General features: G+C 37.6%; 1 protein-coding gene across 3 annotated transcripts in view; it reads right to left on the reverse strand.

The window, feature by feature from the left end:
* LOC123317669 (homeobox protein caupolican) overlaps positions 1–19,465 on the reverse strand; it is a 97,972-nt gene extending 78,507 nt beyond the window's left edge. Inside the window, exon 1 of one of the 3 annotated variants that reach the window (XM_044904276.1) lies at positions 18,360–19,462. In XM_044904276.1, the coding sequence (XP_044760211.1) occupies positions 18,360–18,641 (282 nt within the window). In that variant the 5' untranslated portion in view covers positions 18,642–19,462. Of the gene's footprint in view, positions 1–18,359 lie in introns of all 3 variants that reach the window. The other 2 variants (XM_044904279.1, XM_044904290.1) reach the window with 2 other exon arrangements.
* Positions 19,466–20,452: the final 987 nt, after the last annotated feature.

Here is a 20,452-nt window from a genome sequence, read left to right on the forward strand (position 1 = left end):
TATCCCTTACGGAAGTCGACTTAATTGCGCTTCTTGGCCGATCTACACGTGCGTGGATGGGTCGTGAGAAATGTCTACATGTCCTGAAACGGTAATGAGTCCACAAAAACGGCGCAAATTTCACACAATTCTTCATTATTCAGACGCACTTGTCTTGTTGTTGTTCGAATCTAGATGAAACAGGGAAAAAACGCATTTATCTTGCGCTTAATGGTGCATTATTCAGAGGATTCGACAAATCAAAGACAGTTTATTGTTTTGCATATGCTCGGACAGGTCTATATATAAGCATTTTAAATTGCGCTGTCTGTGATGCCAGAAAATATCATACATCGTGTCCCAAATGCGAGGATGTATTGATATCTAGTTAGCATAGACCAGTTCCATGTATGAAAAAATATTGCGTTACCAAAGCAATGAACAATAACTCATAAGAAGTGTCAGTGTGAAGTTTGAGGTCAAAAAAGTAAACCAAAGTTACGCAATAAATTAAAGAGAGAAGATGTCCACCAAAATTGTTAAAATCGAAAAATTGGAGTATCCAGCCATCATCAAGTACCTGTATTCAAAAGGGTTAAGAGGTCAGCAGATTTACGAAGATATGCTTAATACTCTTGGTGATCAATGTCCTTCGTATTCGACCGTGAAAAATTGGACTGTAAGCTTCAAAAGAGGTAAATTTTCTATTGAAGATGATGACCGATCGTGAATGGCAGTTTCTGTGTCAGTCCAAGAAAATATCGATACAGTTCATGACATGATTTTATCAGACCGTCGAATTGGACTAAAATAGATATCTGAAGTACTGAATATTTCATACGAACGCATTCATCATATAGTTCACGTCAATTTGGACATGAGAAAAATTGCCGTAAAATGGATCCCCAAATGTTTTAATGTTGACCAAAAGCGTGCAAGGGTAGAAGCATCGCGTTCGAGCTGTGCTCGATTTGAAAACGATGCAGACTTCTTAAACCGAATTGTTACTATGGAAGAACTTGGGTACATTTCTACGATCCAGAAACAAAGAAACAATCGATGGAATGGCGACACTCTGGTTCTCCAAGACATAAGGAATTTCGTGTCCTAAAATCTGCTGGAAAAGTTCTTGCTTCAGTTTTTTGGGATTGCCATGGAGTAACCACGATTGATTTTTTGGATAAGGGTAGAACAATAACTGGAGATTACTATTCGACACTACTGACCACTCTACGAGAAGAAATTGAGGAGAAAAGACGCGGAAAGCTATCCAAAGGTGTTTTGTTTTAGCAGGACAACGCCCCTACATACAAATCTCATGTTGCCATGCAACAAAATGATTTAGGGTTTGAATTACTAGAACACCCCCTTATTCACCAGATTTGGCTCCATTCGACTATCATCTCTTTCCTCAACTGAAAAAAAGTTTAAAAGGTCATAAATTTTCTTCCAACGAGGTGGTAATAAAAGCTGTGGAGGTATGGTTTGCAGAGCAAGAAGAAACATTTTTTTTGGAAGGTCTAGAGACGTTGCAGGTTCGCTGTAATAAATGTATCCAATTGAGAAGAGAATATGTTGATTAATAAAACATTTAGACATTGAAATTTTGTTCGGTTCACTAGTAGGCTAAGAATTTTTCAATATATTTCGTATAATTGAAATAGTTGCTGGAATAACATCCGACCCCATAACACACTGTTACAACACAAGAAGTAAAATAAACTCTTTGAGCGTACCCCGTTGCGATAAAACTGTTGGACAACGCTGCTGCGATTACCTTGCACCGAAACTTTTCAGCCTGCTTCCCCCGAAAATAAAGAAGATAAATAGTATTGGTTTATTCAGGAAACGGTCAATTGAGTGGATAATCTCTTACGGAAGAACAAGACTGCATGTTTATATCAATCAGAAGGACAGATAAAGTGGGATTAATAAAGGGAATTTATGATTTTGTGTTTTGGTAGATTGTTGTATTTTTTATTTCGTTGTGTTTTACCATTGGTAGAGGAATCATTAATGACATCACTTACAAGCGATAGCTTTCCGGAGCTAAAGCTTCTGTGATTTATTTATTTGTTCACTTTTTTCTTGCTTTTGTTGTTCTTTTTTTGTACTGTACGTTTACCTGTACTTCATGTCTCTACTAGACTGTAATTAATTCGGTGAATAAATATGACTTTAGCCTTGCGGCTTTCACACTCCTCTCCAGAGGAAAATTCACTTATCCCAGATATCTCAGATATCAAAAGGATTAAGCTCTGTTGGAGCCCTTTCCAGGTTTTCGGGCTCGTGGTGGTGGTCGGGTTCGGGTCGCTCCTCGGCTCCCTGCTGTAGGTTGGATTCCTGCTCCACCCGCACTTCCTGTCGTAGCAGACGGTGTTCCTCTGCATTCCCCATGTACTTGCGTACAGTTCTCGCCGTTCCGAGCAGTACCGCCTTCTGCATGACTTTATAAATATTTTCGTCCAACTGAAGTTTTCTCAAGTTCTCTAGTAGTTTCTTCGGTATCAGGCCTGTAGATGAAATGACAATAGGGATGGTGTTTATATCTTTCAGCTTCCACTGTCTTCTGGTTTGTTCCTCGAGATCTCTGTATTTTGAAATTTTTTCAGTGTGTCTATCTAGAAGATTGTTATTATTTGGAATTGCCACGTCGATGAATAGTGCTGTGTCCTCATCCTTATTGAGCAATATGAGGTCTGGTCTATTGTGGGTTATTTTCCGATCTGTGAGAACAGTGCGATCCCAGTAGAGCTTGTGATGTTCGTTTTCCAGCACAGCATCTGGATGGTAATTTTATTAATTAATTTAATTATTAATTTTTAATAATTAATTAATTAATAATTAATTATTATTATTATTATTATTATATGTCTTACTCTTTGCTGTACTATCGATCGTTTGCTGAAGGCATAGTAACTAGCTGGGAGATACTTTCGATACTTCTAATTTTTGAACATCAAATTACTCGAAAACGGCGTATTACACGGGTAAATATGAAGAATACCATTATTTTACAAATCTTTCAAACATTCATTAGATAGCGAGTAACTTAGTTTCAAGACTTAGGTCTTTGAATTTTTAGTATTTATATGGTAAGTAATGGTCATAATGAGAAAACTGGAAAACGTAGGTGATATCTTGTGTTCGAAAAAGATTCATCAAATAAATGAAAAACTATACTCCGAAATTAATTTTTTTCGATTAAACCGTTTGTGAAATTTTTTATGGTTTTTCAACAGCCTGTATCTTTTAAACCGAGACGATTAGGAAAAAATGCTATAGGAAAAAAGTGTTTCTTTTGACCTAAATAATTTACTGTTGAAATATTTGTAAGAGTCAAAGTCCCTCCCTGTATACTTCCCCAGACCGTTTACTGAGAAAATATAGCATGTGGCCACGAGAGTCGTCACCCTGTGTACTAAACAACCATCAATTGTCACATCTTCAAGAAGAATTCTATCAATGAAAGGGCTATTTGTGTGAGGAACAGCTCGTACACTTAAACAATCCCATGTCGACATAGATCAAATCGAGAGATAAACGCTGGTACACGTTCGAATCTCCGATTCCCATAGGGAAACGTGTCCGATCGTCCCATTAAATCATCATCTCGCTGCTCGGCGAGGTGCTCAAATTTTAATTATTCAATTTATCCACTAATGTCCGCTCGAATAACAGATAAAATACAGAAACAAGTTATTAAATTAAGAGTGTTGTAACTCTTCGCTCGATCGCCAATAAATTCCGATCGTCCGTCCGTTTATCCGAACATATTTCAGATCGAAATATATTTCTACCGATGGCTAATTTATAGGGCTTTTTGTTAATGTGCACCGTAAATGTTGGTACTTTTTAATTTATCCGTCTGGCGAAAGGAATTATGAGTCCGAAGACGATCAAATCCGGATATGAACAACGGAGTTATGGTCGACTAAAGGAAGACTGAAGAAGAGTCGAGATAAGGTGGTTTCCATGGACGAAGACCGTAGGATACCACCGAGAAATAGTCAAATTTCCCTAAGAATTGCCGTTCAGTCCTCTACGAGGATATATTGAAAAATTCTTAGCCTACTATAGAACCAAACAAAATTTCAATGTCAAAATATTTTATTACTCAACATATTCTCCCCTAATTGGATACATTTATTACAGCGAACCTGCAACGTCTCTAGACCTTTCAAAAAAAAATGATTCTTCTTGCTCTGCAAACCTACCTACCTCCACAACTTCTATTAAGTCCTCGTTGAAAGAAAATTTACGACCTTTTGAACTTTTTTTCAGTTAAGGAAAGAGATGATAATCGGATGGAGTCAAATCTGGTGAATAAGGGGATGTTCTAGTAATTCAAAGCCTAAATCACGAATTTTTTGCATGGCAACATGAGATTTGTGTGCAGGGGCGTTGTCCTTCAAAAACAAAAGACCTTTGGATAGCTTTCCGCGTCTTTTCTCTTTAATTTCTTCCCGTAGAATGGTCAGTAATGTCGAATAGTAATCTCCGGTTATTGTTCTGCCCTTATCCAAAAAATCAATCATGATTACTCCATGGCAATCCCAAAAAACTGAAGCAAGAACTTTTCCAACAGATTTTTGGACACGAAACTTCATAGATCTTAGAGAACCAGAGTGTCGCCATTCCATCAATTGCTACTTTGATTCTGGATCCTAGAAATGTACCCAAGTCTCATCCATAGTAACAATTCGGTTTAAGAAGTCTGCATCGTTTTCAAATTGAGCACAGATCGAACGCGATGCTTCTACCCTTGCACCCTTTTGGTCAACATTCAAACATTTGGGGATCCATTTTGCAGCAATTTTTCTCATGTCCAAATTGATATGAACTATATGATGAACGCGTTCGTATGAAATAAAGTGTTTCAGATATCCGTTTTAGGCAAATTCGATAGTCTAATAAAATCATTTCTTGAACTGCATCGATATTTTCGGGGACTGACACAGAAACTGGCCTTTCCGATCGGTCATCATCATCAATGGAAAATTCACCTCTTCTGAAGCTTGCAGTTCCAATTTTTCACGGTAGCATACGAAGGACATCGATCACCAAGGATATTAAACATATCTTGGTAAATCTTCTTACCTCTTAGCTCTTTCAAATATAGGTACTTGATGATGGCTCGATACTCCAATTCTTCGATTTTAACAATTTCGGTGGACATCTTCTTTCTTTTAATTTATTGCGTAACTTTGGTTTACTTTTCTGATCTCAAACTTCACACTGACATTTCTAATGAGTTATTGTTCGTTGCTATGGTAACGCAATATTTTTTTTCAAGCATGGAACTGGTCTAGGCTAAATAGATATCAATCCTCGTACAGTAAGTACAATCCTCAGACTAACCAGACAACCTTCCAGGGTTGGATCGGTTCGATATTCGACCGGCGTAATTAGGGTGTACTAACGAAAATTCCTGACCGTTGATGTTCTCCATCGTGTGTCCTCACTGCACACGCACCGTGAATGCAAATCGTCTGAAAATGACAGATGGGACAATGGTACACCGTCCGCGTGTCTGGATTCCATTTTCTGTCCTAACACGTAAAATGTATGTCGCATATTGATTCGGTATTGATATTCAGATGCCTGCGTGTCACAACGAAGATGTTTCACTGTTTTATTGCCTTGTGACTCATATTCTTTGGAGGATTTCGTGACGTAGCTCTCTACTTGAACAAATGAACAGCGGTCACGTTGGACCCTATCGGACGCCATTCCGATTGGCGCGTAATTAATTTGCGCAATTTCAACATAAAGTGTTGCACTCGGAGTACTCACCGTGGGGGACAAAACCATCTAGTTGATTTTTATGGACGTGTACCTTTTTGTATCTGCATGTATTGAATGGAAGCGATAAAATTGTCTCAAGAAGATATTTCACTTCAATATCGTCATTAAAAGATAGTTTGTTATAACAATATTGTTACGAACGAGCCTTAGTACGACCCTGTCGCTTTCGGCGAAAACGGGAACCATCTGGATTATCTAGAAGTTTGAAGGTCATGCATGTAGTCGGCAAGAGTGGAAGTTGGGATTGGAAGATGCATTCTGCGATACAGAGGGGAACTTTACAATGCAAATGTAGAAATAAATTAGTTTTTCATTCATTTTGAAATGAAGGTATGCCAAATTAGGTTCTTCACCCCTGGAAAAACAAAATTACCTTCAGAATAACTAGCTCGATCTGTGACACTACACATATATAATAGAGTTGTATTCAGCCGAAAACGGCGCATTATACGAAAACAATATGAAAAATACTTCTATTCCACAAAACGTTCAAATATCCATTAGATAGCGTCCAACATAGTTTCAAGAGTTGGGTTCTTTAAATTTTTGGTAATGTATGGTAATTTTATGGTTGGAATGAGAAAACTGGAAGACGTAGGTGATATCTTGTTTTTGAAAAAGATTCATCAAATAAATGAAATTAATTTCATTCGATGGAACCATTTGTTAGATAGAACAAAAGTTAACATTTTTTATGGTTTTTCAACAGCCTGTATCTTCTAAACCGGGCCGATTCGAAAAAAAATAGTAAAGGACAAAAGAGTTTTTTTTTTAAGACTTACCCTGTACAAATAATAGCTGATAACTCATAGGAAATAATGATCGGACATTGGAATTGAATCATCAGCATGGACGAACAATGCATGAAAATTGGACAATTATTAATAATTATAAACAATTATTCAGGTATCAGATGTCATTTCATTTCGCATGTCCAAAAATTTGTGCGTGAAAACCGAGCGATTTGAAGTTCGAACACGTGTCCAGCCGCTGTTAAATACTGAAAAAAAAAAGTTCTACCACTGGCTTCGATCGTAGAGAGCGATGGCGTTCAGTATAACGACAGACATTTGCATAATTACCCCAGTGTATCGCTGAAATGACCGGTAATTAATTGGAAGTGAAATAAAGTATCTCTATTATTCCGTAATGTTTAATTACAATCATGGAAAATTATTTTCGAAAGACTCCTTCGGGCCGACAAGCAGTGCTGGTTTCATTGTTCTACTCTACGAAGCTGGAAAAAATTTCCATATAAAACGGTGTCATTACTCGTTTTTAATTTTTCCAGCATTCAATTAAGGTGAAATAAACAAGAGGTTGTTGTTCTGGAAGTCCTTTCACCGCCCGGTTTTTAAGTGCGTCTTCCCACGTGAGCGGAAAGGAGGGGAGGGCTGTAACCCTATGTTTTCCAAGTGGTAAGAACTCTGGGAATAGGAAAACGATCAACAGTGATTTCGAGATTCGCCAGTATAAAGATGGAACAACATTTATAGATTAGTTAGCCTGAACCAATATTGCGTTACCATAGCAACGAACAATAACTCATTAGAAGTGTCAGTGTAAAGTTTGAGGTCAAAAAAGTAAACCAGAGTTACGCAATAAATTAAAAGAAAGAAGAATCACCAAAATTGTGAAAATTGACAAATTGGAGTATCGAGCCATCATCAAGTACCTGTATTTAAAAGGGTTAAGAGGTGAGCAGATTTACGAAGATATGCTTAATACCCTTGGTGATCAATGTCCTTCGTTTGCGACCATGAAAAATTGGACTGCAAGCTTCAAAAGAGGTGAATTTTCCATTGAAGATGATGAACGATCGGGAAGGCCAGTTTCTGTGTCAGTCCCCGAAAATATCGATGTAGTTCATGACATGATTTTATCAGACCGTCGAATTGGGCTGAAACGGATATCTGAAGCACTGAATATTTCATACGAACGCGTTCATCATATAGTTCACATCAATTTGGACATGAGAAAAATTGCTGCAAAATGGATCCCAAAATGTTTGAATGTTGACCAAAAGCGTGCAAGGGTAGAAGCATGACGTTCGATCTGTGCTCGATTTGAAAACAATGTAGACTTCTTGAAACGAATTGTTACTATGGATAAGACTTGGGTACATTTCTACGATCCAGAAACAAAGCAACAATCAATGGATTGGAGACACTCTTGTTCTCCACGACCTAAGAAGTTTCGTGTCCAAAAATCTGCTGAAAAAGTTCTTGCTTTAGTTTTTTGGGACTGCGATGGAGTAATCATGATTGATTTTTGGTATAAGGGTAGAACAATAACCGGAGATTACTATTCGACATTACTGACCACTCTACGGGAAAAAATTGAAGAGAAAAGAAGCGGAAAGCTATCCAAAAGTGTTTTGTTTTTGCAGGACAACGCCCCTGCACACAAATCTCATGTTGCCATACAAAAAGTTCGTGATTTAGGGTTTGAATTACTAGAACATCTCCCTTATTTACCAGATTTTGCTCCATCCGACTATCATCTCTTTCCTCAACTGTAAAAAAGTTTAAAAGTTCGTAAATTTTCTTTCAACGAGGAAGTAATAAAAGCTAAATAAAAGTCTGGTTTGCAGAGCAAGAAGAAACATTTGTTTTGAAAGGTCCAGAGACGTTGCGGGTTCGCTGTAATAAATGTATCCAATTAAGAGGAGAATATGTTGAGTATTAAAATATTTTGACATTGAAATTTCGTTTGGTTCTATAGTAGACTAAGAATTTTTCAATATATCCTCGTATTTCATTTTTGCGTTAACTAATTCATATACTGTTTCCGTATATTTCTCCCTTTCGTTCGGAATTAGCATAAAAATATGGGGTTCCTCTTCATCCATCTTGTTTCTGACACCCACGTCAGGAAAAAGGCGTGACAAGGCACATACGTTACATTTGATCTAACATGGATATCAAGAACGTATCAGTCCGATTGACAAGGTCTATATTCGTAAAATTTCAGGTATACTTGTGGTCCGTGTTTGTATTATGTTGGGTGGGTGTTAGCGGAGAAATAATTCGTGATTTATTATTTTCAATATGAATGTGAAGAAATTGTGAGGAATTGTCCAAATTCCTCCTGCAAATCACCTTCTGGGGCATACAGATGCCGAAAAGAGGTTTGTATGAACGCCTACTTGACTACTGAAAGATAAATGGATTATACAGGTTGTTTCAATCTTGGATAACACCGCCTTATGGAGTTGAACTCTCAGGTCTCATCTTTTCGTGAAAAGTGATAATGTCTAAGCTCCTCTAGATTCAGCTTGAGAGAACCAAAATGGGTTCCAAGTCAGATCATGAGTCGCCCACTAGAAGTCCTGAAGGATATGCTCAATAGTGTCATTTTCTTCCGGAATAATCCTACAGGGGGTGCAGTGGACTTTCCAAGTTTCTGTAACTGTGTTCTGTGCCTATGCTGTTCTGTTAAATCAGCTATGATAGATCTCAGATTAGTTCCACTGATACTAACCCTATGTGAGTAGCACAGATCGGGTCGGCTGTGCCCATACAGAGTGAGTGTTTGACTCGTACAAATATTTCAACAGTAGATTCTTGAGGGCAAAAGAAACACTTTTTTATACCAATTTTCCGATTCAACCCTCATAAAGAGATTAGGTTTCATAATGAGCTATGCCTCCCCTGGAAAAACAAAATTCCCTGCTTCAGAATAACTAGCTAAGTCTGCTACATTATACACCTGTGGATCTCTTAAACAGAGTTGTATTCAGCTAAAATATCCAATTATTAAAATTTCACTGTTTAATTTTTGAAAAAAAAAAAATCTTTGGATGGATCGATGTTCCGAATCGCCTTTGTACCCGGTTAAACGAACATCGATTTTTCTTTCTGATGAAAAAATCCTAGCACGAATACGTTAATTCACCTGCATGTTTCCCGGAATCGCGGAAACATTGAAAACGGTTATCTTTCAATCGATGAAAGCTTTCGAATAAAATATGAGCGTCCCTAGAATCGTATCGACGGCGTCGCTGAGCTGTAGGACCGTATGTATCCAACGTCCGATAATTACTGTGGAAAATGAATTTCATCATTATGTCGCGCGTATATTTCACCGCAAATCATTATTGGTCGAATCGAAAATTCGTCGAAATAATTATTATTGTTGGCGACAATTATTAACGTTCATTACGCATACGTGTAATAGCCGTCGATTTGTCGATTGTCATCGGCCCGTGGAGCTACTCTTCGATATATACAAGGTGAGTCTTTAACTCGTACAAATATTTCAACTGTAGATTCTTGAGGTCAACAGAAACACTTTTTTCCTACACCATCTTTTCAGATTCGGCCCTGATAAAAAGATATAGCCATTTTAAGTTTTCATAATGAGCTGTGCCACCCTTGAAAAAACAAAATTACTTTCAGGATAACTAGCTGCGTTTTAGTAAATAAGAAAACTTTTTTCCCTTTATTGGGCTTTTTCCCCATCAGTGGCTGAATGACGAACGATAAATTCGACAGTCACTGCCAAAACATCGTGCATGACCAAATCTGTGATGTTTTCAACCAATACCCTGTAAAACCAGTCCACCAACATCGGGGATGCAATTTTTCAACAAATCCCCATCATGATCCGAACAAGTGCGTATATTCTAACCCACCTGAGAGCCAATTATTCGCCGAAGAAAGTGTATATCCAAATTATACGAAAGGAAACCGAGAACTCAGCTACCTCGTTGTTTAATAACGGGAGATGGGGTATAATTACCCGGTACATGTTTGTAAAATGTTGGATGCTATAAAGCTCGCAGAATTAGCCGGTGGCTGTTCTAAAAACCGCTAGGTATACAACACCGCATGATAACATCTAGCCGTATTTATAGTCGCGAAAATGTTAAAATGTAATTAAATGCTTCTCTGAAAGGGCGACGGGCCACGGAAGAAAATGAACATGTTGCTGGTAGTTGCAGGGTTGTATGGCTTATATACGATTTGCGCGTTTAGCGGTGTTCACTTGGCAACATATCAGTCAACCGTTGGTTCGATCGTTGATTTCAATCAAACCTATCGCCAAGATTTCTTGTCAAGAAATCAAGAAATCTTGAAATATCTTGTCTAACCATGAATACGCTAAAACTTGTTTATTTGTGCAAAAGATTTGAACATGAAATACCTATTTCTATTTATCGGCACATTTTCTGGTAGAAAAATATAAACTGAAAATAATAATAAGCTTGTTGAAACACCATTTGGAATCTACATTTGAAATTTTTACTTTCAGGCATACACTTTTTTATGTTTATGAAAACATGGAATAATTTTGGCTCATTTATTACGAGAATATATTGAAAAATTTCTAGCCTACTATAGAACCAAACAAACTATCAATGTCAAAATATTCTATTATTCAACATATTGTCCACTCTTCTCGCTCTGCAAACCAGACCTCCACAGCTTTCATTACCTCCTCGTTGCAAGAAAATTTATTACCTTTCAAACTTTTTTTTCGTTGAGGAATGAGATGATAGTCAGATGGAGCCATATCTGGTGAATAAGGGGGGGTATTCTAGTAATTCAAACCCTAAATCACGAATATTTTGCATGGAAACATGAGATTTGTGTGCAAGGGCGTTGTCCTGCAAAAACAAAACACCTCTGAATAGCTTTCCGAGTCTTTTCTCTTCGATTTTTTCCCGTAGAGTGGTCAGTACTGTGGAATAGTAATCTCCGGTTATTGTTCTAACCTTATCCAAAAAATCAATTACGATTATCCCATGCAAATCCCAAAAAACTGAAGCAAAAATTTTTCCGGCAGATTTTTGGACACGAAACTTCTTGTTGTCTTGGAGAACCAGAGAACCCAAGTCTCATATCTATAGTAACAATTCGGTTTAAGAAGTCTACATCGTTTTCAAATCGAGCACACATCGAACGTGATGCTTCTACCCTTCCACGCTTTTGGTCAACATTCAAACATTTGGGGATCCATTTTGCAGCAATTTTTCTCATGTCCAAATTGACGTGAAATATATGATGAACGCGTTCGTATGAAATATTCAGTGCTTCAGATATCCGTTTTAGCCCAATTCGACGGTCTGATAAAATCATGTCATGAACTGCATCGATATTTTCGGGGACTGACACAGAAACTGCCCTTCCCGATCGGTCATCATCTTCAACCCTTTTAAAGACTGCTACTTGATGATGGCTCGATACTCCAATTTTTCGATTTTCACAATTTCGGTGGACATTTTCTTTCTTTTAATTCATTGCGAAACTCTGGTTTACTTTTTTGACCTCAAACTTCACACTGGAACTTCTAATGAGTTATTGTTCGTTGCTATGGTAACGCAATAGTTTTTTTATGCATGGAACTGGTCTAGACTGACTAGATATCAATAAATTCTCGTACATATCAAGTTTTTCGTCTTACAAAACAAAATTGATATATTTGAAATAATCTGTTGAGCCATTAGGTATTTATGAATCGAATCCGTACGCAGTTTAGAAAAAGGGGCCCTCAAGAACCGATTCCGAACAGGTAAAAACGGGCAAACGTGGTAGAATCGAACGAGATGGGATTTTAGATAGGCAACAAACGTATAAAAATTTTATTGATCGATTGTAGGCCAGCTTATCGTCACGCTGCAACATTTAATGCGCCTGTAACACGAAATTAAGTTTGCTATCTGATTGGACCGGAAGATAAGGCGGTTTTATTATAGCTACGAACCATCAGGTCAGAAACTGCCATGTGAATTTTAATAAGACAGTATTTCATCGAAATGTGTACGAGTTGGGCAGATCAAATAATATAGAGAATTTTGATAAACACAAAATGAAATTTAATCGATCAATAACGATATAATAATTCAATCAATAAGGGAATCCAAAACTTATTCAACTTCATTGAGTGTAACTCAGAGATAATGTTGAAAAAATTAGAATTTTTTCCTTATTTTAGGCAGAGAATAAATAATGGAAGTGAATTTTGTTGTTATAGCTACCTGGAGTTGGTTTTAAGTTTCTTAAAACCTGCTAGGAGAAGAGTAAAAGCAAACAGGAATAGAAGGATTTTTTTGAGAAAAAATATAATTGTCCATATACCGCAAAGAAAATCTCAAGTCAAAAATGTTATTTCAACATTAAGACCCCACGTTTTTAATCAGTTTTAATCTTCCGAACGTGCTCGAAGTAAAAACTGGTGAGATCAGTTGAATAGAATAGGTACTACGATATTTTGTATTCAACTTATAATCTTTCTTTCATGAAAAAATGAGGAGAAATTATTCAAGAACCCTATTTTCAAGTGAATCTTTCACAAATACTGAGATTAAATATGTTTTCGAGAAAATGCTCCATGATTTTCAACATTGATGACCAGCTGAGATCTCCATTGTAATGAATTATCAAGATTCAACAATAACCATTCAAGATAAAATGGGATGATTTGAAGGTAGGTCAGTCTAAAAACCAATGACTCATTATTTCGATATTAAAATTTCTGTATATGAGTTTTAAAAACTCAAAAACTCAGGTTTTCGTGACTCAAAGGAAGAATCAAGAAAATCCTAAAGCCACTATCTTTCCTACCTTTTTGAAAATTTCCTTCAGTTTATTAGTTAGAAATTGTAGAAATATACAGGTTGACTCATACAAATAATTTAACGGTAGATTCTTGAGGTCAAAAGAAACACCTTAACCTCATACTATTTTTTCCGATACGGCCCTGATAAAAAGATATGACCATTTTAAGTTTTCATAATAAGCTGTGCCACCCCTGGAAAAACAAAATAACTAGCTAAATCTGTGACTTTACACATCTGTGAATGAGTTGCATTCGGTCAAAGTACCCAATTTTTCGAATTTCACAGAAACTTTTTTGAACATCAAATAACTCGAAAAGAGCCCATTATACGACAAAATATGAAGAATACTTTCAGTTCGCAAAACGTCCAAATATTCATTAGATAGCGTTTCAAGAGTTGGGTTCTTTGAATTTTTGGTATTTTTATGGTACGTACTGGTCATAATGAGAAAACTGGAAGACGTGGGTGATATCTTGTGTTCCAAAAAGATTCATCAAATAAATGAAAAACTATATTCTGAAATTAAATTCCTTTGATAAAACCGTTTGTGGGATAGAACAAAAAATAAGATGGTTTTATGGTTTTTCAACAGCCAGTGTTTCTTTAGACCTCAAGAATCAACTAATGAAATATTTGTACGAGTCAAAGACTCACCCTGTATAAGTTCATAGAAATATCGGCTGCCTATAGCAGTGAGTGAACTCAAGTTTCGCTTAGTGCTAGAACAGTGAAAATATAACCTTTGTACTATTTCACTGTTTATAGATATGGCACAATTTTGGTAGGAACAAAAGCTTTAATGAACATTCAGATTTGAATCTTTTTGATTTGGTGGTAAATATGCCCTCACCAGAAATACTCACTTGTTAGCGTATACCAATTGAAATCTATTCATTTTCGGCGAACATATACAATTTATAAGTAGGTAAACAAATCTTAAGATATGTCTATTTGATTATTTAAAAATGTAACAGAATCAATTTTTTCTACCTAACAAGATTTCATCATTGAAAATCTGGTGTCTATTGAAATACTTATCTGCAGAACTTCTAAGAACCGCCTTTGATGTCATTCGTTCTCTGATACCTATACATGAGGATAAATATCATCCACTCAGAGATAAAAGCACTGATTTTTACTCGTATGTCGATTTTTTCTCGAAGATAAAATAGAAAACTCTGTCGCAATCGTATTAATTATGTACAGTTTTCTTGAAACATGATTATACATTAGACTATGAGAAATTGGAAATACAATCAGCGCACTTGAATATGCAACCGTGACAACAAAACACATGTAGAACTGTACCGTTTTAGCAATATCTTCTGTAATAGGAAAGATCACGCCTAAACGGTGAGGCAATTAATACAATAATAAGGATTATTATTGTATTAGGGAAAATATGGGACATATGCTATTGTCTTCGTCATCTGGAGGGGATTGAATCGGATACCGTTTCATACTGGGTGGCGCTCTGGGTAACTGTATAGTACTCAGTAGTCGCTGTGTTACTGGATAATACTCAGTAGCGCCTGCCAGTATACAATAAGGGCCCATCAATCCCAAACGTTCGCCATCAGAGAAAAAAGCTGTGTTGCTCTAATGAGGTCAAATGAGACCGAAACCATGGTTAGCATCTGCATAGTCTCCAGTTAAGCTTTCAGAAAAGATCGATTGAAGGTAAATCTAGGAGGGTTCTCAGCAGAAAAATTCTCGAATCAAACCCAAAGCGCTGATCCCACAAATCTGCACCTTTCCCCTTATACAGGTCGCATTTCCACCCCATTCGACCTCTGGATCCAAAATCGCTCCAGCCGCCCCTAACCCTCCCCAATTTCCATCTAATCTTCATCCGAAACGTCTAGGTTTCTTCGGAGCGGGCTGGATTCAATTATCGCATACGCCACCCCAAAACTACCCCTTCCGAACCCCAATTAACGATGCGAAACTATTCCGCGTTCGGGAGACTGGTTAAATTCGGCGTATATATTAGTTAGGTTAGGTAATGCCGAGAGCCCGCCCTCTGGCGTGAGTTATGGCAGTTGTAAATGTGGAGACGCGTGGACTACTGACAGATAGGTTAATCTATGAGGCTTGAATATTCCTCCAAGACGGCTGTGCGTCTGATTTCTGAGGCGAAGGGGTGGCGGGTACGCGTATCGAGGGTTCGGGAGGTTAATTGCCATTTGTGGCATGGGGAGATGCAAATTTTGAGCAAATAATGCCACACAAATTTGAATTTGCCGCTCTGATACTCTGATAGTCGCATTCTTTTTTGGAACTTACAGTTCAAATTATCTCTGGACAAATTCCATAGAGTGATTCTACGGGCAATCTTCAAGAAAAGAGTTCTTATACAGGGTGAGTCTTTGACTGGTACAAATATTTTAACAGTACATTCTTGAGGTCAAAAGAAACAAACATTTGTTGAGGCAATCATTTCTTCTTTCTATTCCCCAAAGGAAGCAAGGAAATACCACTTTATGTCATACAGTTGATTTCCTCGAAAAAAGGGGGTGGGAGTTTTCTTCCTCCCTCCGCTTCCACAGCCACAAATTTTTTGAATAGATCAAGTGACTCATTTTGAAGTGTTTTTCAAAGTGATTGAAGTCGTGTATCTGTTTCTGAAACTTTTTTGAACCAGAATCGCCAAATTCCTCTATTTTTAAAAGGAGTAGGTAGGTATCTTGCAAATTGGCTTTGCCAAATGCCAAATTTATATGATTCATATAGAAATCTACGGTTCGAAGATCTGAAAAATATTCAGAACTGAAGAATGATATTATTTAGTGAATTTTCACATCCAAAAATATGAAAAACTCATTAAAATTTTCGGAGGTTGTATGAATTTCTTATAATCTTCAATCTTCCGAAAATAACTGAACAATTCATAAAGAGTGCAAAATGGAGAGTCTCAAATACAAATCAAGGAAGAACCCCCTTGAAAAAATTGAGATAGAGCAACTGGGACAAGTTTATCCGAGAGTTTTTTTTGATTTATATATATTTGGTACTCGTTTTGTCCATTTTCAACAACAAAAATTCGAATCGACTAGTAGACATGTAGTTGCTACGTTTAGTTTTCTGACTTCTCGTATAGATATAGACAATCATTCAACATATTGTCTAGTCGTTAAGGTAAAGCATTAGGAACTTCATACTTCATAGCTTTCGTTTAGTTGGCTGTTGAATATTGTGGCCCCGTTTGGAAGTAAGGTGCTCATACTTACAGACAGACGCCAGTTATGAATTATTGGGATAAATTTTAGTCCTTTACCAATTCTGTTCTATAATCCAGAAAATACGATTCCAGGATGAGCGTAAACCTTTATGGCCCAACTCTTTCCAGATTTGAATAAAAGGGACAAAGATATTTTGTCCCAAGTCACCCACCGAGTTGGGAGGCTTGGGTCACAAGTTGAAATCCATTGATTTCTCAACTCTCAAATGAAATCGGTGACTTGGGACGGTGTATAGTTTTGAAAAATCAGAATTTGTGATTATGTAGTTCAAATTAGGAAAGGAAATTAAATGATAAACCCACATTACAGCGGAAGTGAATATTTTGCAACTCAAATGTAAAAAAATTGAAAAAATACAAGGGAACTTTGATTTCTTTCATTCTTTGGCGATTTCTCTGTGGAAATAACCTTAATAATAATAATATCCTGCGAAAAATCGGCATATTTCCTGCTGCCAATGCGCCGCTTGTATCTATTCGGCATTGTCCCAAGTCACCCTATGAAACAACAAAATAATTGAATGAGATCCGTGTTGCTGTTTGATTTGTGAACAGCCTTGTTTCATGACATATGCAATATCCCAATATCCTACGCATCCAGAAAAAAATTATACATACACAAAGTGAAACACAAGTACAGGATACTAGAAAGTATAAGGGTCATAAAAAACGCGCTTTTACTCTCCTAAATTCGTTGATTTTTCCCGTCAATTCAAACACTCTGTTCAAGGCAAACTCAACAGGAATTAATTGTCAAACTAACCGAAAAGACGCTACTTAATCTTATAAGTTTGTTCCTTCACTCATAAATGGTAAGAAACAAAGAAATCTGCAAGGAGGGTAATCGTCACAAGTTACAGGACTGTCCCAAGTCACCCGAATCCACCGGTATTTCATTTCTTACAATCCACAAAGTGGATTTTTTCCCTGAGCTCTGCTAAAACTTCATTTTATACACTTGCTATATTTATTGTTGGATGTTAATAGTTATTTAATCAACTAGGTTATTAATGAAAGCGATTAATGTTCGAGATCATTAATCGCTCAATTAATAAACGAGTTGATTACAGGATTTTTCCGTCGACCACATTTTGAATTGAAAATGTGAATTCGTAATTGCAAAAATTTTCTATCGATACCTAGTCAAATTTAACACCTTATAAATTCTCTATGTTCATATCGGAATATTGATATTTATGCGGCTGATCGAACAATTCGAGAAGTTTATAGAGGGCATTTTCGAGTTGTGACGTTTTGAGTAAATCACATTGATATCATTTTCTATTATATCTGTTAAAGAATGTGTGGAGTTGGTGGAAGTTGGAGTTGTAGTACATAGATATATTGATTACTCTCTAACCGTCATAATTTTTCTGCAACCTCCACAATTAATCTCTTCTCAATTCACCCGCTAGGTACTACGAAAAGCAAGGCGACATACAAATAACAATTATTGGGGAAGCTGCTGAATACTTCTATGTTCGATTACCCATGACAATAATGCATTAATAGGAAATTAACCAATAAAAGGGTTCATTAACAGCTAATTTAGAGTACGTTAAACAGTGCTATTATTAAGAGGTCGGCGGAAAAAATTGTTTGCACTTTATCACGAGATAAATATAACTATAGAAATATATCTAAGCAAAAATGTAGGCCTGTGATGGTGATGCTTTTGATGCTAGACTATTGTCGCTCTACTGAATGAGGAATCGAGTAGGTACGAATATGAATTTTTCCATCCCGAATAGAATCTGCCAAACTCACCTCCTGTCCAAAATAATCATGGGGGGCGTTCATCCCCCTGGCTAGGTGTTCCCGAATCCCATGTGCCATGTCCGACCCCATCCCCCTGTCGATATCGTGGTGCATTTCCCCGTTGATATCCCCGTGCGGGCCCCTCAATCCATGGTGATGTTGCGGTATCATCTCCCCAGCAATCTCGTGGCCGCCGCCCCCGCATGGGGCCAACTCCCCCAGTCCCTCCATGTCCCCCATCCCGACCCCCATCATCAGGGGGGACACGTGGCTCTCCCACCCCTCTTCCATCTCGCCGCCCAGATCTAAGTACCGCGCAAGTCCAACCCGAATTTTTTTTCGAAAAAGAGGCGGAGGTAAATCACTGCGTGTACTATACGTCAATCGTCGGCCTCCAAAAACTAATTTTTATCACTGACGGGGCATTTTTTCGTATCACTCGATCTGAGAAATCTTGATTCGCTATTTACAGCATAATAAATCGGACGTTATGACCGCTGTCTTTTATAAGGCTATAATCGTAAAATTTACGTCCGAACAAGCTCTGTCTAGTTTATTCTTATTATTTTCCACAATGATATTCGTTGAAACGGCGGTCTATGATTATTTATTAATCATTTATCACACGGTTATGGACCGTAAAACGTCGTTAGTCAGTCGTCGGTGGGGAATTTTCGATTCTGTGACCTCTGAATGACTACAATGTTTTGATCACCCTGTCACATCACAACCCGTGATTTATGTATCCTAAACCTCAGCTGTCCCCGTCGATCTGTTCCTGGAGGTAGAACAGGATAAACCACTTAGTAACACCACCACGAATAAATCTTAAATCCCCTATTTTACGGAGCGTGCACTGGTTCCCTGGAACTGTCAAAATTTTCGCGCCAAATCGGACACAGACACTGAAGATCCTTCGCGAAAGTTTCGGAACCGTGATGGATCATCGGGGGATCTACGCGTCGCGGTGTGGACCATCGAGCGCGCCCGTATAGCACAGAGTGGCGCGCGCTAACAAGAGTTCAAGTTGAGCGCGGAGGCAGGTACAGAGTAACAATACGTACGTACGTGTATGTGTGTGTTTGCTGCGGACAGCGGTGCCGTAGACGGCTGAGCATGAAGAGACTTGCGTGAGGACGTGGTGACCGCCCCCCTCTACCCCCACTGTGATGCTCCGATGGCCAACCCCCCGAATACGATTATAATTAGCCGGTGTGGAAGCGGTCTCGAACCGACGGTGACGGCGCCCACCGTCGCGAAAGGTGATCGGGCGTTGAGTATATGGGACCTGCTAGGGGGCTCCTGCTGGTGCTGCGTCATGATGCCAAATCTGAACCAACCTACTGGCACCCTTAATTCCTGAAGAATACGTCAATTTTTCGCATATTCGAAGTAAATTTCTAACAGGAGATGCTAGATTGTGTACTTTATCCTTCTTAACGGAATCGAAAAGAATCAAAACTGCTTCCATTCCATTCCATTCGGCTTCAGATTCATATGTACAGGGTATCCCAAATTGATTGATTTTGGCTGCTTCTAATAGTTCCAGAGTAGGTGAAAACGTTCCAGTCCTAGGCTCGATTTTTCTTCGAAAAGTCCATGAGTGGAAACCTTTTCACGCTATCTTCATTTATCTTGAAGATATAACCAGATTTTGATATTTTGTCGATTTCGAAAATGTGCCATAACTTCTTCATTTTTGGAAATATCTGAAAACGATTAAAACTTTCAACAGGTAATTTTTTACTGGGAATATACGACAATATATTCAAATTTTTTCATTTTTTGTACTTAGGATGAAACAAAACAAAAATAACTTCGAAGACGGATGATATCTTTTTATGATCTCATGTTATACTAAGAAAAATTAGCTTCTCAAAAATAGATATATGATGATATATACCTTCTTTACTCAAGGCAAAACCATTATTTCAGTGAAATTCCCATTTTCGACAAAATTCTAAGAATCCTATGACCACAAATATGTCTACTCTCAATAAATCTTCATTTCATAGAATTTCAGTTGTTAGCTGAAACATCTATGCCTTCAATGAAATCCTGTAATTCACGTTGCACTCAATTGGAATAAATATCGAGCAGAA

The sequence above is a fragment of the Coccinella septempunctata genome, chromosome 1, assembly GCF_907165205.1.
Source record: "Coccinella septempunctata chromosome 1, icCocSept1.1, whole genome shotgun sequence".
NCBI classification, from domain to species: Eukaryota; Metazoa; Arthropoda; class Insecta; order Coleoptera; family Coccinellidae; genus Coccinella; species Coccinella septempunctata.